Genomic DNA, 26,139 nt, shown 5'->3' on the forward strand with positions numbered 1-26,139 from the left:
TGCCAAATATAAATATCAAAATACACTTGGAAAACGAAAAGGTAAAAAAAAAACGAAAATGTCACAAACCGCCGCTGCCCTCCGCCGTCAAATTTCCGTTATTCCGTCCTCTTCACGCCGCCATCAATTTTCCGTCGAGGTAATTTTCCGGTTAGGGTTCCAATTTTGTTCTGAACTAGCTTATAATTGTTTGCCGTGGTTCAGTGAATGAAATCGAACTGAGAAGAAGCTGAAAGAGAAGGAAATATAGAAAGGATGTTTGAGGGATTAGTGAGGCAGTTAATATGGGGTTACCTAGGCAAATACATCAAAGACATCCAAAAAGAGCAGCTCAAGATCACCCTATGGAATGGTAATAATGCTCTGAATTTCGTTATCTCTGTTTCTGTAATGGTTGGGAATTTCTTCTTATTCCAGTTCTTTTACTATTGTATTGGAAATTTATTAGCTGGAGATGGTGTTTTAGGTGGTTTCTTTTTTAAAATGATCATTTCATATTTGAATCACATGTGAATTTTGATTCAGAGGAAGTATTACTGGAAAATGTGGAGCTGATTCTCGAAGCCTTTGACTATCTCCGGCTACCGTTTGCTTTCACGCAAGGTAAAATTTGAAGTGCTGTCTATTGTCCAAGTATAGATAACTCAATTGTTGCGCTTCTTATTTGTATCGTAAAGCATATTCTTTTGGTCATGCACTTTGATGAGCTTGAAAATTCACCTTGAAGCTGACATGCGTTTATGATGATTTATTTTAGATATGAAAATAGAAAAGATCTTCATTAATGAAAAGCGGAAATAAGTTAAAAGGGATGAGGTACCAGAAAGCAGAACTCCAAATGAGCTACATTGCACCACTTCAAAAGTCTGATAGGAGTTATAGAATCCGATTCAAAGAGTACTTGAAATCCGTATGTTTTGAACCCACCACCAGGAAACACAAAATCTCATCCGTTCTTGTCATAATGCTAGAAATTTATGCGTTCCTCTCTAGCCAACGAGACCAATAAGAGCTGGGATGGATATGACAATGAAATTTATGCTTTTTGTAAAATCTAGGTTACCTGTCGAAGGCTTAGTTAGTTCTATATGTTATTGTGGCAATTCATGCTGCTTTTAATGGGATGGATATGGCGACTCCTAAGTTGTGCAAGACAAAAATAAAACACGAGTAGGTTGGTTGATGGAAAGTCTGAGTTAAAAGAGGCCATTGTGTGTTTCAGTGATGAAATACATTAATATGCTGTATGACTTATTGCCTTATTGCATTGCCTGCATCTGTAGTTAGTTTTTTGCTTCTCTTATTTGGCCTTTAAGGATAAACCTATCTTCTATTACCAATATTGTTTTGTTGATTTGTGAGGTCGTATATTCTATCATGTGACGACCTCTATGTATTTGCTTTCATAGGCCGGGTTGGGAAGTTAAGCATCAAAATTCCTTGGAAGAAACTAGGGTGGGACCCGATCATAATCATTCTGGAGGATGTATATATTTGTCTCTCTCAAAGAGATGACAAGGAGGTAATTTTCTTTTTAGATTGTTGCCATGAAAGTTAGAGACGTGAACATTATAAACAACACGTTCTTCTGCAAGTCGCGAAGCAAATCACATTTTCCTCTGCATCTTTATTGATTTAATACTTTAGTTGTATTGATGAGTTCCATTACATCATCGAGAAGCCCTGACTGAAATTAATCGACACAGATAACACAGTATGCACTAAACCAAAGACAAGATCCTTCAACTATGATTTGAGTGATTGAAAGTGGGTGGTTCTGGTGGCCCTTTGAGTAATGTAGTAGTGTTTGGTAAATCAGAAGGGTTCAACGTATTTGTCAAGGTCTAGGATCTCAGATACACATGATGTGTTTAGGGGAGGATACAAGGGGAACTTACCAGCATTTCCCGTTAACATCAATGAATTCTTTACCCTTTTGAGTTGTGACTCACTACATTTTTTTTGTTGTTGACTGGTGTTGGCTGCAGTGGGCAATGGATGCTATTAAAAGAAGAGAATATGCAAGCAAAAAGGCCCAGCTTGCAGCAGCTGAACTTGCAAAGCTATCAAGACGTGTATGTGGTGAGGATGTTGACTTTGATTATCTGGCCCTTGCTTATGGAATTTGTTAATCCACAAATTCTTTATTGCTATGAATTTATTGGGTTTTTGGTTATTGAGTGAAAGTGAATTATTATGCTGAGTAAGAGCAATTTTGTTAATTCTGTGTTTTATTATCAATCAGCAGTACTTGCTGTGACCACCTTTATCTTTGATATACGGTACCCATGTAGAAACTAGCATATAGCATACAAAATGACTACATGTTATTAATTCTCATAATGACTACCTTGTCAAGACTGTTTCCTCTCATCATGAGCATCATTTTGGTTTAAAATGTTTCTCATGAAAACATATCTATTGCAGATAATCAGACTGGAAAGTCTTTTATTTCACACATCACTGCTAAGGTACTATTTTGCTATCTGCAAGCTGGTAATCGTGTTTCATTCTCTGGTTAGAACATATCTCCACGTTTTGGCCTACATCTTGTATTTTGGGAAGATAAGCTTATTTTTCAGTGATCTATCTCATGAACCAACATTGGCGCATTCAATATCAATTAAGGAGATATTTAAGACTTACTAAAATGTTTAATAAATGTGCTAGCTTCTTCTCTTGAATTCTTGTTATCTTTCTTTTGTTCATTCGTATCGCTACTAACAAGATCATCTAATAATGATGTTCTATCTCAGAGGATGTTATTTTCAATCTAATAATTATAACAATATCCTTGATAGTTTCACAAAGTTATTTTTTTGGTTTATTGATCATACTTGACATTTACTAGCGCTCTACTTTTCCTCTTGGCACAACATTTCAGTTAATCACTTTTACCCTCTTTCTCTAATTTCCCCTTTTACTCACTTTCTCTCTAACTTTCCTGCATTATGTCCAAGATTCTTGACAGCATCCAAGTATCCATCAGAAATGTTCATGTCCTCTACTGTGAAAAACAGAGTGCAGCGGTATGATTTTTTATCAATCATTAGTATATGCTGAATCCTATTTGTTTACTGATGCCCATGAGTCTTTACCTTCAAACTGTATTAAATTCTTTTTTGACACAATTACTTCATCTTTTTGTATGGTATAAATTATTTGACTCTAAAGATCTTATTTATTGCTCTCTACTTCTATATTTCCCGCTTATACTTGGTATAGTATTATAGTGTGATTAATGAATTAGGCGTATAGTGGTGTATCTCATGTTCGGTCAATCATTGCTTTGTGTCTAATTTTCGCAGTCTAAATGGGTTCGTGAGCTCTGTTTTAGCATGCTCATTTACTAGAGTATACCTTTCCACCCTACTGGCACTAGAACAATATAGGTCTTTTGTCAAAATCACATGCTAAATGGTGTTTAAGTTTTAATATCAGACTATCAATATTCCTTTCATTAGACAGAATAGAAAAATGCAGAATGTTATTTCATACTGGGTGTGCGTGCGAGAAAGAGCATTATTTTGGCTAAGGATCTTGAATTGCGTATATTTAGGTTCATTTGACAATCCAACTCACTGAGGTCAACTAATCTAAGCTTGTATGTTTCAATATTGTTTCTCTATCACTATCTGAATGATCTATGTGGACCGTGTCTATATCTCTTTTCAACAAGAGTTTAGTTGGGATGATTGTTTCTCTTGATAACTTGGGAGCCAGCTTTAGTTTGTTTTTTTGTTACATTCTTTGTAATTTGTGAAATTTATGACCTAACTCATTACCTAATTCTAGTTTATTGTTAATTTCTTAGATCTAGTTCTTCATATTCCCCAGACATGGTCATGAATTTGTAATGTTAATTTGTATTATTTGGACTTATGTTTTGCAGGAAGATCTGCGGTTTGGACTGAAGTTTTCAAGTTTGACAATTATGAAACAAACTGCTTTCGTGTATACTTCCTTACCTTGGATCTTGTTTTTTTGTTTAATTAGCATGTTATTGTGGTAGCTACAGCCTTCTTCGTAAATGTTGAAGCTAAGTTTGGAACACATTATTGTGGCAAATTTCACTGTTTTGGCTCAATGTTAATAGTTAATACCTTAACATTAAATACCCCCTCCCCCCTTTAGAAAAAGAACAAATAACGACATTTGGAGTGGATGCTATGTCTGCTGGTTGTAAAAGTATAATGATGTTTCTGTTTCTGGGTGAAAAACAAAGAAAGAAAGTCACTGAAATTGACTTGGTGATCACAACTTTATCCACCAAATGTGAGCGAACCATTAAGCAATCTTGTCACATGCCTCAACTTTTGCGAAATACTTATTCATACCGATAGATCAATAATTGGCTTTCTTGGGTCCTTGTGGAAAGTTTAGAATTCAGAAGTTTGTTCCAGTTTTCTTTTTATTCCAATTTTGTATATTTAAGTTTTCTTTCAGATCGGCAACTACAAAAGTTAAAGGGGGTCGAGTCAACAAATTGATTGAAATTCAGAATTTAGAACTTTATTGTGATACCTACGGAGAAGCTAGTGATTCGAAGTTGGAGGTTGCTCACATTTCGAATAGTATGGGAATGGAAGAACTGGATGATAATAAATATTCGTCAATATTAGCTCCTCTCAATGTATCAGTATCTTTGTCGGTAAGCATCTTTGGCTTCTATCTTAGGTAATAATATTATCGTTTTATGTTTTGCATCCTTGAGTAAAGTGTTTGAGCCAGCAGTATACTTAATTTCTTACATATCTTAACTTCTTATGCCAGACAATTGTACGTTACATTGTATTTTTCACTCACTATGGTATTGCTCATTCCGCGTACCTTCATTTTATTAATAAATTCCACTTGTTTCTTATTAGTAATTTTATTTCCAAAACATTTAATGCTTGATTTTAGTCTGAGTTACTCTTTTTTTAAATTTTTACTCCTCATGGGTATAAACTTGTTACCACTCAAGAACTAGAAGTACTCACATATGGTCAACCTTTTATACCTGACTATGGTACTCTTAATCACTGAAACCTACTTTTCTCTAATTAAGAAATGAAAAAATGTATTTCATATGCCTTGTCAAGTTCTGAATTTCCTTTTATTTGAAACACCTACAAATAACATAAACTCATAACTGCTAAATGATTGGGTATATCAACTATATTTGTGTTAAGATTTTTTTATATATATTGGTATAAAATTTTTCATGTTGGTTGTATCTGCTAGCTAGAACTTGATGGTTTTGCTAATACTGCAGGGAAATATGGTTGCTCAAATCTGAATTTACTTGTTTATTGGAATTGTTATTGAACATGAAAAACACTAGACGAATTATGATACATTTTATTACTGAATAGAGTATTCTTGCTCCTTTCTTATAAATTACATTATTCTAAGTTGTAATTGCAGCAATTTAACTTACATTAACAAAAATTTGTTTCCTATGTTCTCTCCCTAATGATACTGCCCATCGATCCTTAAATTAAATTGTCCGCTGTTTGTCTGTTGCGGATATGATTGTAAGCTGACCAATATGATAATGATGATAATGTCTGGCATAGTACCTATCTCTGCTACAAAGTTATTAAATTGATATATGGCACAATTTTTTTTCACGCCTACTTGAGCTTTCATCAATTTCATGTAGGTAAACAAATCAGGGAAACTACTAAATGATGCTCCGCAGTATACTGTCAACATTGAGCTTGCTAGCATGGTACAGTCATGTTCACTACAAATTTTGCATTCTTGCATTGCATCTTTTTTATCTGAATCTTCTGATCATTTTTTAGTATTGTGCTTTATAGGCTACCTCAATGGATGAGAATCAATTGCAGCAGATACTGTCTCTTCTTGATTATGTATCATTATGTCAATTGAGAGAGAAGTAAGCTTGCTGTTATGCTATCATCTTTTTCTCAGTATTTGATTTGTAAATGGCTTAGTTTTAAGAGAACGGTTTTTTTTATTTTATTTTTGTGCGTTTATATATTCCAATCTGGAACTGGGAACAGGTTATCACACTAAATTTACTTTAAGATCTTTTATCCTGCAATTTTCAAATAAAATTAAATATCAGGATGAACTTGCTTACTGTTTGTGATGAGATCTGAATGCCTATTCATTTGAATTCTTTATTATTTTGGCTAGTTATCTAATCAATTTCTTTGTTAGCCACTTGTGTTCTTTACTAGTTTATGCTCATGTTCCTGTTGTTTTATGTTAGAAGTCTCTATATGTCACTTGTATGCATTGTCAGGACTTCCTGACAGTGCCTTTTTTTTCTATTCAGGTTATCCCTCAGCTTTGAGGGATATAAATCCCCATAAATATGTAAACCAAATTCAGCCTCATGCTGTATTAAGTATTAACCATTTAAAAAATATAATAGCACCTTTTATGCCATAAACTAATTGTGCAGCAATAGTATTTGGGACCACGTTCTTTCCATTTCTCATTCATATATCCTTCCGTATGTCCTTTGATCCTTTTTAATTTGGCACTGCTTATCAAAATATGAACTGCTTTGAATATAAACAACTCTGGTTTATTTTGTTATCTTTCATCTTGTAGTTATGGGTGTTATCGGCCTTGGTGGAGCCCTTTAGAGGAAAAGTTTAAGGGGTGGCAAAAGGCATGGTGGCACTATGCTCAAGAGTCTGTTCTTTCTGATGTTCGTAGGAGGCTGAGAAGAACTTCTTGGAAGTACTTCGCAGAGAGGCTGTAAGTTGAAAGTATCATTTGTAATCTTGTTGAGTGCTGGCTACTGCACTTGAATTGTTATCAAACACTGTTGTCTCTCATTCTTGCTAAGGATGAATCCCGTGTAGATAAATATAGACTTTGTAATGGAGTGCTTCTCATTGAAAGTGAGAAAGCTAATGTGAGAAAGACCAAGGGAATTGAGATAAGAGAAATCATGTACATTGTTCTATTTCTTCATGATATGCTTATGTGGTTTATTACACGTATGGTAATATAATGTCAGATAGTTTAAATGCACTGACATCTCCCTTGCATCTTCATTTGGAAATTTGTATATTAATGTCTTTATTATGTTTAAATGGTAGAAACTCTCGCCGGAAGTATGTGAACTTGTATAAGGCCAAGTTGAAATGCCTCAGACATGACCAGGTGAGATAGTTTTTCCACGTGCTTAAATGCTTAAACAGTAGCCGTACTTCTGAAGTTAAGCACTAGATTTTCTGACAAATAGTATTGGGTAGAAATAGGGAATGGAAATTAAACTGGAAAGCATCAAGAACATTATATTATAAAAGTAGCCACAGTATTGAAGATTGATTTAGATATATACACAAATAAAAGACTGAGAATACCACTTTCCCTTTGTTTAAAGGGAATGAGATGTAAAATTTCAATGTTTGGCTGTTTCATTTATGCTAAAAAAATTTAATTTTAAAAAAAATCATGTGAATATCACATTTTCTGGAATTCTTAATCCATTTATGTTTGACCGCCACAATACGGTATATCTAGTAGCATTGAGCTACTTATTACTTCCTTTGAATTATATATTATTGAAACCTTAAAAATGGTGCTTTCTAACTTACTCTTTCTTTTCTATAGTCTCTTGCTCCCTTTAATAACCGTTTGTTCTGATTCCAACCATCAGATGATAGATGAAGATGTCGAGCAGGAGCTAGAGGAAATGGAAAAAGTCACCGATATAGAGGATATTTTGAATTACAGAGCTGTTGCCGAGCAGGAACTAGAGGTAAAATGACCACTAACAAATTTGTTTTTCATCTTTCTTATTGCATTTAGCTTATAGTAAGGCCAGTGCCATCAGTTTAACATATTTTAGATTATTTAGCTGGCAGCTTATTCACTCCTACTGCATATCTCATTGTCGTTGCAACCATCTGAAATTCAGCATCATCATCATTATAGATCGATCATTGCTTCTACCTGTGGGGTCAGCGTAACGACACTTAGTGTGCAAGTTACACCAAGATTTAGAATGTCTTCCTTAACTATCTTTATCCAAGTTTTGAACTGTCCACCCATTCCTTCCACTCACTATTTGGAAAGCTACTAGTGGAAAAACACACACCTAATTGTCATTTCATCAGAGTAGTGTTCCTTGTAATTATGCTCCCTTTTCTGGCAGGATTTCCTGGTAAATGCATCCTCAAAGTATGGTAGCAATGGTGAAAACATGAACATGAACAAGTCAGTAGATGATGATCAGCCTCCTAACAAACCCCGTGGATGGTTGAATTGGCTATCTTATGGGATGCTTGGAGCTGGTGGAACAGATGTTACTAATCAATTTTCTGGTGTCATTTCAGATGATGCGATCAAAGTATGAAAGTAGTTGTTTAGTTCAATCTTTCAATCAATATATAGATTTCACTGAACTGCTGGAGTATTAGACATGTATAACTTGGTTGGTATTGAGGATTTGACATATCTTTCTGAAGGATATATACGAGGCGACAAAATTTTATCCCGCCCCTGCAGTGATTGGAGACTCTGCTAATAAGGAAGAGGTGTACTTTTATTCAGTGAAGATCAATATTTCTGATATTCATACCAAGCTCCGGAGCATGTACGTAAATTGTTCTGTATGACTTCTGTGATATTGTTACAATAACATTGTAAGTAAGTGTGCTTTGGTGATACATTTGGTGGTGAACTAAATTAAGATCTTTTGCAACTTCAGGGGCTAAGATGTGTTGTGTGGGTAATACATGGCTACTAAGTCAAGAATTTTTGTTGTCACTAGTAATTCACCTGTGCCCTTAGATTAATTAGGCAAGGGGCCAAAGCAGTGTCTAAGCAAGCCAGCCGACACAGTATGCTTTTAGATTGGTTTGGCACACTGTGCCCTCTTTCTCCCCTTCTCTTTAATATTTCAGCTGATGTTTAAGCAGCAAAGCCACAACAGTTTCATTGTTCATTGATTATGTTGTGGGCGAGGGAAAGGTTAAGATTTCGTATGTGAGCGACACTGTTTCTCCTAAAAGTAATCAGGCTGATCTACTGTGCTTATCTAGTATGTTAAAAACATTTTGCAGCATGTCTTGTTTGAACTTTTTAAGAGTAATATTGATGAAGTCCTAGTGGTTAACAAAATTAGATGCTTCTCATATGTGCACTGGCGGACCTACACTTATAGGGGGAGGGGCTTTAGCCCCTAATGAATTCATTTTTTAAATTATTTTCTACTATAAAGTTCTAAAATTTATTCATATTCTATACACATTATTATATAAAAGCCCCTATTAATAATCTAAGTTACCTACAAATTTATTTTTAAGGTAAAATTTGAGAATTTAGCCCTTACTCCCGTGCATTTCTGCGTCCGCTACTGCATATGTGATTGGTTGCGTGGTAAAGAGATGGCTGATTAGGTACTTAGGGGTCCCATTGGTTCTGCTTATTACATAGTCGATTTTGGATTTGAGTTCATAGTTTGAATACTTGGTCGATCTTGTATATTGATGATCTGTGATATTATCATCCTCCCTAGCCCTTGCTTTCCTCTAGATAGAAGCATGTATATCTAATGATTGATTTTACCATTATAGCGCATCTAAGTATTATACTATTTGTGATTCTGGTGGTCATTTAGGAAACTGGGTCGGAATATTGCTGACTTGATGCTCTGTGGGATTTCTATCAAGGCTAAGGTCCGGGATAAATCTGCTGCCATTACTGCCTCAGTCAACTCTGCGAAGATACTCAATCCATTCAACAGTCAAATTATTCTTTCATCAAAAAAGGTCTGTATATTCTTACTTCTCTACATTTTTCATCGTTTTTGTAGCTTTTATTTCCCCTAGTATAATTTGGATATGATTTGGCACATAGAGGAGTACACGGATGTAAGATGACTTCAATCAGTCAATTAGTTTCTTTATGTAGAAATTAGTTTCATGTGATATGCTATTGGCACATGTCTGGATTGATAAAGGCTATAGTATCTGGAAATGGTATTTTTTTTTGTTTTATGATCTTCTAGTGAATCTGTTGTTTCAGTTGATTATCTTATCCTCTGTATTCATATGTTGGAAGTGCTTGACTAATTATTACCAGGGGTTTCTACGCGAGTCATTGTCACTGACCAAAAGGGTTATGCATATATATGGATGTCATGAATTTATAAGTTTTCAGTTGATTGTACTTGGAGTTATTGTTCGCAGATGAATTCAGAGGATGCTGTTTTTGGCAAGCACCTTCCCTCTTTGGATATCAAAGTGGAGATGCCCCCACCCAGTTCTAATAGTAATTTATCAGTGAAGGTTTTCCTATGTCCCTTAGCTCCGAAGTCCTTCATTTATTTCAGACTGCAACATTGATCTACAATTCTATTTTCTTTCTGTTTCTTGGGGTTTTGATGACTGCCAGTTTCTGTATTCAGGTGACACTTAGTCCAACCGAACTATTTTGTGATTCAGAGCTTTTGAAGAATATTTTGGATTTCTTAGATGTTCTACACCACATGAGCTTTCAACAGCAGAGGGTAACATAAGTCATTAAGAAAGTTCAATATTCTCTTTGCTTGACTCTTGTGGTGTGCAAGAATATGACTGCCCAGTTTGACCGAAATATCATTGATGTTGTACTACTCTGTTCATTTCTTTCACTTTGTCTTGATTATATCGTGAGAATTGAGTGAGCTACTTGCAATTAATCTACCATTAACCTGTGGTTTTAAAGTGTTCACCAAAATGTCTCAAATTATGTGTAGGATCAACATCATCTTTTTCTGATTTTCTTTTATCTTTATATATTGTTATAATGTTATGCATAAGAGCCGCAGATCTTACCTGGATGTCCTTTGCATTTATCTACATGAGATTGGGTTTATTTTATAGGAAATAAGAGTGTACAGCGTTTTCACGATATTACTTTTATTGTTCTTTCAGATCCTGCTGTCTCTAAATGGAATTGATGATCCTAACTCACGACTTCTATCAAAACTTGAGTACGTATAGTGTTTGTCGGGTGCTCTGCTTAATGTCTTCCTTGTTTATATCATCCTATAGAATCTTTTAGTTTTACATTGTATTTTGTTTCGCAGCTATGTTTTATCCAGTCGTAAGAAGATCACGTGGGATATTAATCTTTTGAATACTGCCATTAATATACCATGGGGACATGCTAATAATGGAGGGCATAATACGGTATCTTTTTCATACCCTTGTTTTGCTAACTGCAAATGTTTTCTGTTTTCCCCTTTTCACAAGTGGGTGATGCATCTTCTAAACAATAATTTGAAATGATTTCTCTGAAAAATTCACGTGTCTATTCCACATAATTTAACTACTTTTTTCCTTAATGTGCCCCCAGTTATACTTCTGATTCTAGTTAGCTAGACTTCTAGATTGTTTTCGCATTAGTGCAATCGGAACATAATTTTATTAGGGCTTCTACTCTATCAAACTAAAATTTTCAAACTGGGAACTAATTATAAGAATTTATCTTTTCTAATTCATTTTTAGAAGCTGGTAAAACCTAATCCTGTACCTGTTTTTTTTTTCAAAAGTTTGGGCCACATTTAGCTCACCAGGTCAGCCTAACCTTGGCCCATCCGCACCATGTGAAAATAATTAGATTGGCCCTGATGAAGTAAGTGTGAAGAAATCAAATGGGATAATATTTTTGTTAAAACATAGATTATGTAATTGGAAACATAAAAATGAAACCCCCTCCGCAAGATGTAAGACCTTCCCTTAGTTTAACTGATAACTATGAACATTTTGTCTGCACTGTTATAGAGGTCTTCATAGGCAATCGAAGATCCCATAATTTTAATGAGCAGATATCCAACATTTATTTGTAAAGATATCCTAGTCGATGTACCACTGCTGCATAGTTTCCTGCTTTCTATTCTCTATCAAACCCATGCGCCTTAACTTTAGTTTAGTAGAATAGCACTTCCCAAAATATCTGTTAGTGAATTGTTTTAATACTTTTAACTTATTTAGTGTGACAGTTGAGTGATTAATATGTGTTAGGAAGTTTATTTCTCTATTCTTTGTTCTTAGTAGATTCATTTTGGCAGGTTATAGAAATAGCAGCTATTTCCTTCACATCCAAATCTGAAATAGACTCTTCTGCTTCTCCCATCGGAGATACATCTCATCTTTTCCATCATGTTGGATCTGGTCCCAGAGGTTCCGAATTTGGATTTCAGCTTCATAATCTCTATGATCACTTTGAAATCCTGATATCTGATACAGAGGTCAGTGGTTTTACCTGTCCAAGTTAATTTTTTACGGACATGCAGGGTGATTTTAAAACGTCACTTTTTTGCAGATGAATCTAATCATGCCTTCTTCTGTAACCCTCCCCCTCCTTGAAAAGTTTAGTGCTTCTGCAACATTGGTATCCTGTATTTTACCTGATGAACCAGTTCTAAAGGTTTTTGAGGTAAGTGGTAATGTTGACTACACTACTTTTCAGTGTACAGCCGTGGCAATATTGTTTCTTCAGTGGATAATTCCATGGCTACTTGATTACTTCTTCTTGCACCATTTGGTTCTTTTGGGAATAATGTGCAGTGGTAGCATTATTTAAATTCCTTTTGAGTTTTCTTTTCGGCTATGGATTTTGTTGAGCCTCTTTTGTCTAAACATACTGTATAGGGATCAAGAATGAGGAGTGGATTAGCCACCATTATTTGCTGTTAATATTATTTATTTTCCCTTAACATTTTTTATGTGTATTGTTTTGTTTTTAGGTTCACGTACAGGTGCCCTCAATTGTGGCCCACTTCTCTGCTTCTGTTTATGGGGAAATTATGGGATTGATATCACAGTGTGGCATGCTTCTTCCATCAGACTCCTCAGATTCAATTGAACAAAAGTCAAATGGCTTGAAGGCCTCTGAGAATACCTGGTTCTCTGTTGATGCTAGTTTGGATGCAATTTATTTGCTAGTTAAACTTGAAGACAATTTGGCTGATGGATGCATACTGAACCTCAATTTCCAGGAACTAGGTGTTTGGTACGTACGCTATTTTTACACTTTAACTCTCTGCTAAAAAGGAGGTTGGAGTTAGTTATGCGCGTGCATGCGACATATTCTTCACCTCATTTAAAAGTTGATGTTCTTGTTTCTTTTGTTGTGAGATAGTGCATATTCTTGTTCGTTCGGTTCATTTTGTGAGCAGTATTTCCAGTCCTCCAAACATTTCAAACACTGCATGTGGGTTACCCTAACTTTGAAACAAAATGTTAAATTGCAACCGGCTTCTTATGCTTGGAGAAATGTAATCTGCTAACCTTTTCAATTATTTTCTTTTATTTTTACTTGCCTAAACTTCCTCTGGAAGTATGAAAATTGTTGGCTGTTATGCATACATTTTCATCCAAACTATAAACATATCAAGTCATACCTTGGATCTCCGCTGGATCATTTTAGTTAGTTATATGTCAGAAGGTTTCATTTGTTCTATGCACATAGTTTGGGGGTTGTTATGGTTGGAGATCTTGGCTATTACAGGAATTACAAAACACTTAAAAAAGACATTATCCTACAACTTCATTTGTAGCATACATTAAAAAGTCTGTGGTTTGAAACTCTGATGCTCTGACGGAAGCTGGAAATGTCTAGTCGTTTATAAGTTTTCGTTTGTCATTGTAGGTATGACCAAAGAGATTTTCCAGATTGCTGGGTTTCTCTTCAAGCTTGTCAGATATCTGCTAGTTCCGCAAATGATGATTGTGAAAACCATGTGCTTTGCTCAAGCATCCGGGGCTCTGTATCAGAAAATGAGCCTAACATGAGTGTTGATGGTCGAAATGGACTTTTGGAAGATAAAACTTCACTTTCTCCTCACTGCATTTTTCTGCATTTTATAGCTATGAGAAATACTTCGTGGATCCTTCAGAAATACACAATATGTGCAAGTGATCTTGAAATTCATTGCCATCCATTTATTGTCCGGAAGCTGGTTAGCTTTTTTGACGAAATAGCACTTTATGGACATTCTGAGTTTGATTACAAGAAAAACAATGTAGAAGATCAAAATTCGCCAATATTTGGTTTTGAGCCTAAGCAACATAGTCTTTCAAATGGAATTGGTTTCAAGGAATCAGTAAACATCCCGTTGGATCAATTCCCTTCTGCTACATTTGAGGATGGAAAATATTTCTGTAACCTTGAAAACTCGGTTGATGATATGAGGCTTAAATTCAATAAAACACTCAATTTGAGAGACCAGAAATTCAGACCTTCTGAAACTAGCCTTCAAGACAGAACAATGATGTTTTCCACGCCACGTGTAAATTCTAATCTTGATTCTGATTCTTCCATGTGTACATTTATAAACAGGGATTCAGTTCTTGTCAATTTGAATCTTACCAACATCACTATGCATTTTCATGATGCCTCTTGCATTATTGGAACTATTGTGGTGCCCTTGGCAAAATCAGTAGTCACCATTTCTGAAGACATGTTGGATATGGTATGTTCTACAGAAGGAGCGTCTCTTTCTACATCATGGTGGAAAAAAATAATTCATGAATTTCTTTGGGGACCCTTATCTTCAAACCATTCACCTATCTTGAATATATGTCTAAAGAAAAGGAACACCCAGTTACAAAATTCACCCAGTGAATTGAGTTTCTATGTCCAGCATGTCCTTTGCATGTTGCCTCCCGACTTTTTGGCGATGTTGATTGGTTATTTCTCACTACCAGATTGGAGCCCTTATGAATTAGTACTACCTTCTGATACTATGAATATTCAGAGCTCTACTACATTTAGTCTCGAGATAGTTGACTGTAATGTGATCACTCCTGCTGATAATGATTTCTATCGGTTGCTACAGATTGATATCAAACAGTTATCTGTTTCTTTTTCTGAAAGTAGTGACAGAAGTTCATTAACCAGGAATATTCCATCCTCATGCTGCATTGGTGCTGGAAAATTTCTTGATAGAAATCATTGTTTGGATTTCTTTGGACGTGACCTATCCCTATCTGTTTTATTGTTGGGAAAGGATGTAGTCAATCCCTTGGACGGATGCCAAAAACTGGTATTGATTGCATCGCTTACTGCAGATGTATGGGTGAGAATACCCTATTATTCTCAGACTGATTCAGCTTCTTATCCAGTTTGTGTCATGGCTTTGGTCAATGACTGCATGATTGATATTGAAGGTATGAGGATTTTGTATTATTAAATAAATTACATTCCTAACAGATCTCTCTTCAATTATAAAAAAAAGTTAATTTCTGTATTCTTCTGTTAATTTACAGAAGAACGTACAATCACTGGACTGGATGCACTGGGTTACGTCATCGATCAGTTTTCCTTGGTGGAACAAGAATCCAATATGTTCACTTATGATATTGTGAGGTTTCTACAGACAAAGAAACAATTAATGGAGCATTCTGCGCTCCTGTCTATAAGCGCAGATGTAACAACCAATGAGATGAGATTCTGTGTGAGGTCATTATCACTAAGATTACACCAGGTGAAAAGAGACTCAACATGTTCTGAGATCATAGCGGAGGCTGAGATGCACTTTGTTTGTTCTTTATCACTGATTAATGGCAAACCCAACTTTTTTGATATCTCTTTCTCTTCCGTGGCACTATTTTCGTTGCTAAACTCTGTTGCCCTTGCTGAATTTTCTTGTACCGATTCAGGCTTGTCAGTCCTTGACATGATTCTTGTAGTACCCCGTCATGGTGAAAGTCAGATAGTTTTGTCCTTTCCTAGTTTGGATGTGTGGCTATATTTGCCCGACTGGAATGAGGTTATTGATCTACTTGTTTCATTCAGCAAGAAACTGTCTACACAGGTTTCAGGTGCATCTGCTGAAGGTTTGTCCAGTGTTCCTGCTGATAATTGTCCAAGTGTGGCGTCAGATAGCCAAAGTCATGTTCCACCGGAGGACATCGATCTGGATGCTGGTTCATCTGTTTTAACATTAGAACATGTCAGCTTGTCTATACATTTTCCTGCACTGGTTAGCAGAGATGCATATGACACATTGGGAAGGTCCCATGTTCATGAATTGCCTTCTGATGATGCCTGTGGTATTCCAAGTGGCAATCATAACTGCTTTATTTCCATTAGCCTGCAAAGTAAAAACAGCGAATTTGTTGCTGATGGCAAAAGTGTCAAACTTGCAATCAATTCTGATTACACGAGTGCTGTGCTGAAGCTATTATCTGGAGACACTGCACAAAGTTGGCCTCTTCTCCAGTTAACTAAAGTCTACCTTGAGGCAGAAATTTTTGAATATCAGACTGAAAACCTGAGCATGGATTTGTTCATTCGTTCTGATAGTCTGGATTTGTCTCTCGGAAATCACATCCTATACCTCTTTTACTTTACATGGTTTGAGAAAACAGAAGATACGCATTCTCGATTTTTTATCAAGAGAATGAACATAAATGCCCAACTAAGGAGATTGTCTCTTCACCTAAATGACTGGAAGGTATATACATCCACTATCACGAATTAATGATTTATTTGGAAGATAGTCAATGCAGCTTTCTAAACACTACTATATGTACTGAGTCTATATTAATAATAAGTCAATGCAGAGAATGGTCGACAATAGACATAACATGAGAAACTGTATCTGCTAGTGGCATTGAAATATCTGTTGATCCATCTCAAAAACAACTATTGATGGTTTTTCATGTCTTATTTATTCATCTATTTGTTTATTTATCTTTTTGGGTATTTGAGCAGACTTCGAATGGACCATTGCTGGAGTTTCTTGTGAGAAATTCAAGTTTTTGGTCCACTGTAACTGAGGATGAAATTGAAGGATCTCTTGGGTGTGACCTTCAAGTGAACTACTACAACATTGACAAGGTGGATAGATTATTTATGTACTATTTCCTGTCTTTATAATCTATTGGAGCACTTTGGTCACTGTACTCTTTATAGGTCTTGTGGGAGCCTTTTCTAGAACCTTGGAAATTTCAGTTAAGCATGAGTAGAAAGCAGGATGAGAGAGCTCTTTTCAGTGGCACTATCACGACAGACATCAATCTTGAATCAAAGACACATCTCAATCTGAATCTTAATGAACCAATTATCGAGGTACAATCTTTTTACCACTTTTCTGAAATAGTAGAAGTTTTATTACCGCTACACATGCCAAGAGATACCCCAAGTTTTAATATGACATCGGCTGTTCATACAAATGGTCATATGCTCATTGTAATAACTTGACTTTTGCCTTCTGCTTCTATTATCTTTTAACCACTTTCTATATAATGCAGTTCATATAAAACTTCTTAGTGTGAGAACTCTTGTACTGAATGTATAAAGGAAATGCACATAACGTATAAAGTAATTTGTGGTATTTGCTGAGTGTAAAGCTTAGTACAGTGACATATAGGTTCAGTGCATTTACTTTTTGGGTACAGTGCAAGATTTCTGAGAATCAGATGTTTTTATTTGACCCCCTCCCTAATTATATATATGCCTCTATATTATGTAGCACTGATGCATTTCAAATTTACTCAAAGGTTGTCTCGAGGGCAGTTGAGATGGTCGACGATGCATGGAGCCTTACTGCAATGACAGAAAGCCAAGACCTGTCAAATTCACAGATAGCTAAAGGTGTAGGGACTAGAAGATATGCTCCATACATGCTGCAAAATTTGACTACTCTGCCCCTTCTATATGCGTGCCAACATAAACTTGGTGCTGATGATTTGGACGTCTCTCCATCAGAAGGAGTCTTGCAACCTGGATCTTCTACTCTTATTTATATCAATGAATCACCTGAAGAACTACTTATCCGATATAGACCAGTTCGTTCTTCTGACAGACTCAACGACAAACAATTGCTTGAGTCAGCACATCGATATGTTACTTTCCAACTGGAGGGTACCTCTGCACCTTCTGCTCCCATCTCAATGGATCTGGTCGGTCGCAACTACTTTGAAGTTCAGTTTTCAAAGTCCTCGCATGTCCCTGAATTTTATAGTGATGCAAGTTCTATTAGAAATAGAATGAGTGAAGGAAATGCTGGTGCAGATGCAAATAAAGGATTTGCTATTCCTGTCGTGATTGATGTATCTGTACAACGGTTTACTAAGTTGATGCGGTTATACTCTACAGTATGTTTACTTTCGTGACCTATTTTTGAAATTTCGTTGGTTCTTCCGTCTTCTCATTAATTGCTGTTATCAGGTTGTAATTTTAAACTCAACTTCAGTGGTGCTTGAAGTGCGATTTGATATTCCATTTGGTTTATCTCCGAAGGTAATATTGCAATGGTTCCCAGTTACTCTCTCATATGTGGAATTAGAGCCTGATGTGTCAATTTAAGCTTCTAATATTTCCTGTTTCAGGTTTTAGGGCCAATATATCCTGGTCAAGAGTTTCCTCTCCCTCTTCACTTAGCTGAATCTGGCTGCATAAGATGGCGTCCTATTGGTGACTCGTACCTATGGAGTGAAGCTTATAATATCTCAAGTATCATCTCTCGAGATGTCAAAATAGGCTTTTTGCGTTCCTTTGTCTGCTATCCTTCTCTTCCTAGCAGTGAGGCATTTCGCTGTTGCATTTCCGTGAATGGTCAGTGTCTGTCTCCAGTGGGCTGTGGGAAAAGAGTGTATTCGGTAATTGGTGTTGATAGTGGTAACCAGTGTCAAGATAGTCACAGTCAATCCTCCCACAACTTGGAGATACCAAGGAATAGATTATTATATCAAGTGATGTTAACAAGTCCATTGGTGTTAAAAAATTATCTCATGAAATTGATGTCTGTGACATTAGAAGATGCTGGCGTCACACGAACAGCATTTCTTTCTGAGGTCAGTGAATTTGCTAAGAACAAAGTACTTTCTGAAGCTTTTCTTCCATTTGCTTTGCACTCTTCAATTTTTTTACTGTAGTTACAAATCGTGTTGTTCGTAATGTATTGTAAAATGGATCCATAGATATTGAAAATTCTTTGCTTTAGAATTGGCTAGCCTTCTCAACAATTATAAATTAATAGGATTTCCTTCTGTGAACTTAACTTGATTCCAACATTAGCTAATTAAAATATTCTTTCACCTCTTACATAAAATCAAAATCGGCTTGAATCTTGTCTGATATGCTTAGATATCAAAATGATTAGTACTAATAAATAATGAACCCTGTAAATACAAAATTAAAGGTTATATCCATGCCATATTGATAAATTGTACTACTTTAACATTTAATTAGCAGAATCGTTTAATTTTTTGCTGTTTTTTTTTCTTCTTAATTTAGTAAAAAAATGTCACAATTGGGCGCGGGTACCCGCGTCGGGTAATTGGGATACACGTGAATTATTGCAGGTTGTGTTCTGGTGGAATAAAATTGAAACTCTTGGGTGCGGGTACTCGTTTGTATACCCCTATCCATGATTGTGTTTGATTTTTATTGTCCTTATACTGGAGGTATCTGTCTTCAATCTAATGTTCGTTATTCTGAGTTTCAGGTGGAAACTTCTTTCTACCATATCGATTCTTCTCACGACTTTTCAATAACATTTCAAATGCATGGATTCAAGCCTTCAACTTTGAAGTATCCACGCGCAGAATCATTTAGCGAAAAAGCTAGATTCAGCGGAACTAAGTACTCAGTGTCTGAAATAGTTAAATTTGAGTCTGAGTTTTGTAATGGTATGTTGAAATCTAGTTCCATCATATACCTAACATGTCAAAAATACTTTTGATTCAGTATAGACGCTTATTTAAAATGATGTAGGACCATTATACGTTACGATGGAGAAAGTGATGGATGCGGTCTCTGGATCTCGTGAACTATTCATATCTGTTCCATTTCTGTTGTTTAACTGTACTGGATTTCCTCTGGCACTCTCAAGCTCTGGCAACGAAATGAAAGGATTTAGCTGTATCATTCCTTCATGCTATGACCTGGATGAGAAGAATGTACTTGTCAAAAAGAAAGATGGCCTTTCTCTTATTTTATCTGATCAGGATGTACCTGCTTCAGGTAAACTCCACATACTGCTCAGCAAATTATGTTATTGATTCTTGTAGAGCCATTTATGCAATTGGTTAATCACTTTTCCCGCAGATTCTACTAGTGAAGCAAATTCGTATACATCTGATCTTGTAGAAAGTGGTAGTAAAAAGGTTTCAGCTTGCCTTTTTTCTCCTGATCCCGACTCGTATTCTGGAGAGGTTATGGTGAAGCTCAGTAGACATGTGCCTTCTGTCATAGAAAATCTCCAAAAGCGTTCTTGGTCCGCCCCCTTTTCCCTAGTTCCACCAACTGGTTCTACCAGTGTTCTTGTTCCTCAACCATCAATGGTATCCGGTTATGTCTTATCTGTTTCTGCTGTGGCTGCACCATTTTCTGGGAGGACAAAAATTATCACTTTTCAGCCTGGGTATTTGCTCTAACCTATTTGTTCAATTGATTCGTGTGTTTATCACTCTATTCACTTGATTCCTTTTCATTAACAGATATGTGATTGTCAATACTTGCACCAAAATTTTATGTTATAAGCAAAAGGGTACGGACTCCTCTTTTCAATTGGAAGCTGGAAAACATGCCTATATTCGGTGGATGGATAGTAAAAGGTTTGTTGATCCATTTCCTATTCATTGTGGCAATCCTAATTGTAGTGATGCGTGAACTTGAGCTTGTAGGAAATTAAGTTCATGTAGAATAGAATTCACTCAAGGTTTGTATTACTGACAATTTATTTTCTAGATGTTCTTATCATGACTCCATTTATTTTGAATGTTCTAACCTATAATATGTATAGGATTAGAGAGGCTGTGATCCATGGTGCGCACCATTACTTTTGTTTTAAATTTTATATGGCCTATTATATTCAGGGGGTTATTGCTTTCTGTTCGCTTCGATGAACCTGGATGGGAGTGGTCTGGGTGCTTCTTACCCAAGCAGTTAGGTGACACTCAGCTTAAAATGCGCAACTACATGACTGCTGCTGTGCACATGCTGCGAGTAGAAGTGCGCAATGCTGATGTTTCTGTTGGAGAAGAAAAGATTGTTGGGAGCACAACTGGAAACTCGGGGACAAACTTAATTCTTCTGTCAGATGATGATACTGGCTTTATGCCATATAGGATTGACAACCATTCAAGGGAGGTTAGATTATGCTTTGCTAGTGATATTTTTTTAGGAAAACCAAAGAGCATAATGATAATATGTACAAGGTCATGTGTTTTGTTTCTAAAATAAAAAGGAAATTTTACCCATGATGCTGTTGATAATATTTAGGGTGTTGTAATTTTTTCATTACTGGTTTTCCCGCAATGAAAGGCTGGACAGTCGAAACCCTTTTTTTTTGGAAACTATCAAAATCCTGGGTCGTGAAGTTTTATGGATTGTTGTCTGTTTTTCTCTGCTATTGCAACTACATAACACCATCCTTTGACACTCTGTAGAGGTTGCGGATTTACCAGCCGAAATGTGAATCATTTGAAACAGTTATTCACTCCTACACATCTATTCCTTATGCTTGGGATGAACCCTGCTATCCCCACCGTCTTGTTGTTGAGGTATGTATGGTAATTTGAGTCTTTGACCGGATCAAGTGGCTGCTTTGGGGGATAAATCTCAGACTTCTGACTGTGCTAGGTCCCGGGTGAACGCATTTTAGGATCATATGCTATTGATGATGTATCAGCCCATTCACTTGTGTACCTTTCAGCAACATCGGAGGTACAATTTTACATGCTCTGATAATAATGTTCCTATAAACGTGGCACTCCCTCTCGGAAATTTCAACTTCCATATTGCTCTTTATACACCTTTTTATCTCATGATATTATAAATGGATCCTTCAATGTGTCATGTCAAGTGGCAGAAAATTTGAAGTTGGCTTCTAGATGAACCAACAAAACGAAAGGCTGGCATATAGATAATCATGAATTATCTGAGCGCGACAAGCTAAAAAGAAACCCAAAGCCCTTGCTAAATGGCTGACCACCTCCAATTTCTTCTTACTTTCCATGTGTCTGTCTAGTATATTTGCTATGCTATTCTCATGTCTAGTCTTTTTAAAATTTCATTTGCAGAAGCCTGATAGGAAATTGTTGATATCTGTCCATTCAGAAGGAGCAATAAAGGTTTGTATGCCGAATTCTGCTAATAGAATAGCATTTTTGCTCCAGGATATAATTTCCTCTTTTATTTCACCAGGTCCTCAGTGTCATCGATTCAAGTTATCATGTTTTGAATGATTTGAAGAGACTTCACGTTCCTCAGTTGAAAGATAATGGAAAGCAAGCTAAAGAGTATGCGTCATTTGTTAATTACAAAGAAAAAGTTTCAGTTGACATTCCCTTTCTTGGAGTCTCTTTAATGAACTCTCACCCTGAGGTATCATATCTTGGAAAGTATGTGTCTGTCTCTTACTTACATCTCAATAACCATATTAAATCGGGATTACCTTTTTTTTATTTTGTAGGAGATACTCTTTGCATCTGCTAAGAACACAAAGCTTACCTTCGCACAGAGCTTAGACCAACAGCAGTTTTCCCTGCAAATTGCATCATTACAAATTGATAACCAATTACGTACAAGTCCATATCCTGTAATCCTCTCGTTCAACTCTGGAAACAAGGGAAATATGGTAAACGGGATGAAGCTTAAAGATATCAGTGGAAGTACAAATCAAACAGCCACTTCGAGCTTGTATGAGCCAGTATTGTTCTTAGGTGCTTCCAAGTGGAGAAACGCCGAAACATCACTGGTTTCATTTGAATCTATTACCCTCAGGTTTGCAGTATTTCTAAAGATTACTTTTAGACTTAACAAGGCCATTTCTCTCAATACTGTGTTCCTTTCCTTTGCAGAATGGCAGATCTGTATCTTGAGATTGAGCAAGAAATCGTACTGAGATTGTTTGAATTCTGCAAAACAGTATCATCTAGGTTGCAGAGTAGAGTTTATCAGCATACAGGCTCAACCCAGAATTTGTTGTTCCCGGAATTGGAGATCACTGGAGAAACCTCTAGAAATGCTCCATATTCTGCTATCCTCCTTGAAGATCAGAAAAGAAAGTTTTTGCTGCCCAACATCGTTCCTATTGGAGCTCCGTGGCAACAAATTCACCTTTCTGCACGGAACCAGAAGAAAGTATATGTTGAGCTGTTTGATATGGGGCCAATTAAACTTACATTGAGGTTAACTTAAACCTAGTTCCAAACCACATATCTTTATAAGATTGCTGTAGATCTCATATTTTTCTTCTTTCAGCTTTTCTAGCAGCCCGTGGATCCTCAGGGATGGTGTCCTAACATCTGGAGAATCTCTTATTCATGTAAGTGAAAAACATCAAATATGGAGTATTAATTTCTCCTTGTTATCTGACTTTTTTAGCCAGTTCCTAAATGGCATGGTGTCTGTTACATGGCATTATAATATTAATATTTTCCCACTTACATGGCATTATTTACTAGCAATTTTCTTTGGCAATTCTCCATTTTCTATACTTATAGTATTGTTTCCATAGAGAGGTCTCATGGCTCTTGCTGATGTTGAGGGTGCGAAAATTCATTTCAAAGAGTTAGTTCTTTCGCACCAGATAGCTAGCTGGGAAACCATTCAAGAGATCCTCGTAAGTCATTACACGCGGCAATTTCTGCATGAGATGTACAAGGTAATTTCCTAAAAGATCTTTTTCATTTTTGCATATGACTTTGCAGTCTACTTTCTCCCGTACTTTAGAACTAACCTCTTTACTTCAGCCTACTTTTTCTCTTCTGTTCATTTGTTTGATTTTGATATCACTAGAAAATGCAACTCTGACTGAAGCTGTAGTAGTTATGAGCAATAACCATTCCATTAGACTTTACCTCCTAATGGAAACACTTCACACCTCAATTTAACTTTACTAAAACACTCTAAGCAAAAATGGATCTTTCTGTAATATCATAGTATGATACTTGCAGATTATAGGTGGTTTTCTAATATTCTGCTTAAATTTGCCCTCTAGATTGATGTTTTGAATCCACAAAATTGCTAAATGTGTCACTTAATTGACAGCTGAGTGCGGAAGAGGGATTCTTACCTTTTATTACTTCTCTTTTGGTTTTTAATTGCATTCCAGAATGAATGCTGAAAAGGGTATCTTTCTCTATTATAGTTTAACTGATCATAGAGATTTTTGGCTTTCTTGAGCTCAAATTTAGGACTGTGCTGTAGTTTTCATGTTATTGGGTTGGAAATTCTTAACAGTCAACTCCAGTAAATGAAATTATGAGAGCCGTGATGAACTTATAATCTGACGTAGTTGTTCCCCAAGAGTTCATGACAATCAAGTTTCATTAGTAACATGACAATGCAGGTTTTCGGTTCTGCTGGAGTTATTGGAAATCCTGTAGGATTTGCTAGAAGCTTAGGTCTCGGCATCAAAGACTTCTTCTCCCTTCCAATGTGGAGTGTAATTCAGGTATACTTCCCTAACTTTCCCGTCCCACCCCCCTATAAAGAGAACAGTGTTTGAGTTGAAATCTCTTTTGCAGAGCCCGACTGGTCTTATAACCGGTATGGCCCAAGGTACAACGAGCCTCCTCAGCAGTACTGTCTATGCAATAAGTGATGCTACTAGTCAATTCAGCAAAGCTGCACATAAGGTTAGTTTTCTAGAATATACATGAACGTATATACATCTATCTCTTAGCTGAATTTTAACACAATCTCAACTTGCAGGGGATTGTAGCATTTACATTTGATGACCAAACTGCAACAATGATAGAAAGACAACAGAAAGGGATGTCTACACACAGTAAAGGAGTTATAAATGAATTCCTTGAGGTACGTTTTTTTTATTTGTGATCGATGTGTGTATCTAAACAATATTGAATTTACATCCCCTTTGAAATAATTACCTAGTCTTCTCACTCTTTTCATATTTTGAAATGCCACTTATATTCACTTGTCTGGATTGTGATATTTAGAGAAACTGAATGAAGATTTTTTAGCTGGATTTGGCTAGTATCATTTCTCGCGTGGTAAACCCAATATATCGTTATTATGAAATTTTAGTGAAGCTTATTTTTTTATTTATCTTAGGGGCTAACTGGTGTGCTCCAATCACCAATCAAAGGGGCTGAAAAACATGGCCTGCCTGGAGTACTTTCAGGTACTGCCGGCTAGCAAAAAAGTTTATTTACCTTATGTTCGACTATTGGCTTAATGGAGATGTGTTGCATCGTTTTTCTACAGGTATTGCTGTGGGTGTTACTGGGCTCGTGGCGAGACCAGCAGCCAGTATACTCGAGGTGACTGGAAAAACCGCGCAAAGCATCAGAAACCGCAGTAGGATTCACCAGATGGGTTACCGGTGTTTCAGGGTCCGCTTACCCCGGCCTTTAAGCTCAGAATCCCCCCTGAAGCCTTACTCATGGGATGAAGCAGTTGGGACATACATTCTCACTGAAACCGATGTGAATCTGCGGGATGAGACACTAGTCATCTGCAAAGCGCTTAAGCAGTCTGGTCAGTACGTGTTGATCACCGGGAGACTCATCTTAGTCGTCAGCTGTCCCAGTTTGATAGAGTCGGAAGGAGTTCCTGCGGATCCAAAGTGGGAAATACTCTCAGAAATAGGTTTGGACAGTGTGATTCTTGCTGACAACGATGGTGAGGTGGTGCACATAGTCGGAAGCGGTTCAGACACCACGTCATTTAGACAGAACCTTCAGCATCCGAAAAGAGGGAGTGATGATGCAAAAGGGAAGCTCTGGAGCAGCTCTCACACGCCGCTCCCTTTTCTGCAAACCAATTTGGAATTGGGATCGGAGGAAGAAGCAGACGATTTCTTGCGAATGCTACGAGGTATGATCGAAAGCGGGAGAGAGCAAGGGTGGGGTGCCAAATATATTCTACACCAAAGCAATATCAGGTAGGAATGGATTCAGCATTCTTGAGTTTGCTATGCTTAGATACAGCTTTTATTAATGATGTTTTTACTGTATAGTGTCATTGTATGAAATTTTGCAATCTGGGTTATGAAAAAGGGTGTATTTATTAGAAATCGTTGAAGCAGTCATATTTTTGTTATTTTCGCTGTTTTTTTCTGTTCTGCAGTTTCACGCCTCATGATTTCCTTATTTTTAAGACTTCCATTTTTAGTTCCCTATATTTTTCCCTAACAACTTTTTGACCCTATATATGAAGCGTGTCATCTTTTATTTCGGTCCAAACTTT

General features: G+C 36.5%; 1 protein-coding gene across 2 annotated transcripts; it reads left to right on the forward strand.

The window, feature by feature from the left end:
* LOC125216013 (vacuolar protein sorting-associated protein, putative (DUF1162)) lies at positions 1 to 25,992 on the forward strand. 2 transcript variants are annotated; one of them, XM_048117612.2, is made up of 49 exons: positions 1 to 139; positions 205 to 352; positions 526 to 603; positions 1,410 to 1,522; positions 1,989 to 2,082; positions 2,428 to 2,471; positions 2,961 to 3,029; positions 3,893 to 3,954; positions 4,447 to 4,651; positions 5,648 to 5,716; positions 5,808 to 5,887; positions 6,574 to 6,723; positions 7,071 to 7,134; positions 7,634 to 7,735; positions 8,132 to 8,326; positions 8,445 to 8,572; positions 9,599 to 9,749; positions 10,170 to 10,268; positions 10,388 to 10,489; positions 10,896 to 10,954; positions 11,051 to 11,153; positions 12,035 to 12,214; positions 12,289 to 12,402; positions 12,713 to 12,978; positions 13,618 to 15,137; positions 15,237 to 16,426; positions 16,687 to 16,812; positions 16,888 to 17,043; positions 17,475 to 18,071; positions 18,145 to 18,216; positions 18,306 to 18,770; positions 19,424 to 19,607; positions 19,693 to 19,941; positions 20,026 to 20,341; positions 20,418 to 20,534; positions 20,796 to 21,069; positions 21,369 to 21,482; positions 21,562 to 21,645; positions 22,002 to 22,052; positions 22,126 to 22,305; positions 22,394 to 22,704; positions 22,782 to 23,111; positions 23,185 to 23,248; positions 23,441 to 23,587; positions 24,275 to 24,379; positions 24,453 to 24,563; positions 24,640 to 24,744; positions 25,003 to 25,072; positions 25,156 to 25,992. In XM_048117612.2, the coding sequence occupies exons 2-49, from the start codon at positions 256 to 258 to the stop codon at positions 25,836 to 25,838; spliced, it is 10,245 nt and encodes a 3,414-aa protein (XP_047973569.1). In that variant the 5' UTR covers positions 1 to 139; positions 205 to 255; the 3' UTR covers positions 25,839 to 25,992. The 2 variants fall into 2 exon arrangements, with proteins under 2 accessions (XP_047973569.1, XP_047973570.1); XM_048117613.2 differs by lacking the exons at positions 1 to 139; positions 205 to 352; positions 526 to 603; positions 1,410 to 1,522; positions 2,428 to 2,471 and having other exon boundaries at positions 1,993 to 2,082.
* The last annotated feature ends 147 nt before the right edge of the window (positions 25,993 to 26,139 follow it).

Source organism: Salvia hispanica, chromosome 3, assembly GCF_029641045.1.
Source record: "Salvia hispanica isolate PSC_SH4W2 chromosome 3, Shi_PSC_v1, whole genome shotgun sequence".
Classification (NCBI taxonomy): Eukaryota; Viridiplantae; Streptophyta; class Magnoliopsida; order Lamiales; family Lamiaceae; genus Salvia; species Salvia hispanica.

Excerpts from the sequence above, each read along its gene's own strand:
- LOC125216013 (XM_048117612.2), top strand. The coding sequence starts at position 256 with ATGTTTGAGGGATTAGTGAGGCAGTTAATATGGGGTTACCTAGGCAAA. Across the intron at positions 23,588-24,274 it reads TTCTGCATGAGATGTACAAG|GTTTTCGGTTCTGCTGGAGT; the intron begins GTAATTTCCTAA and ends ATGACAATGCAG. Across the intron at positions 25,073-25,155 it reads CCTGCCTGGAGTACTTTCAG|GTATTGCTGTGGGTGTTACT; the intron begins GTACTGCCGGCT and ends GTTTTTCTACAG.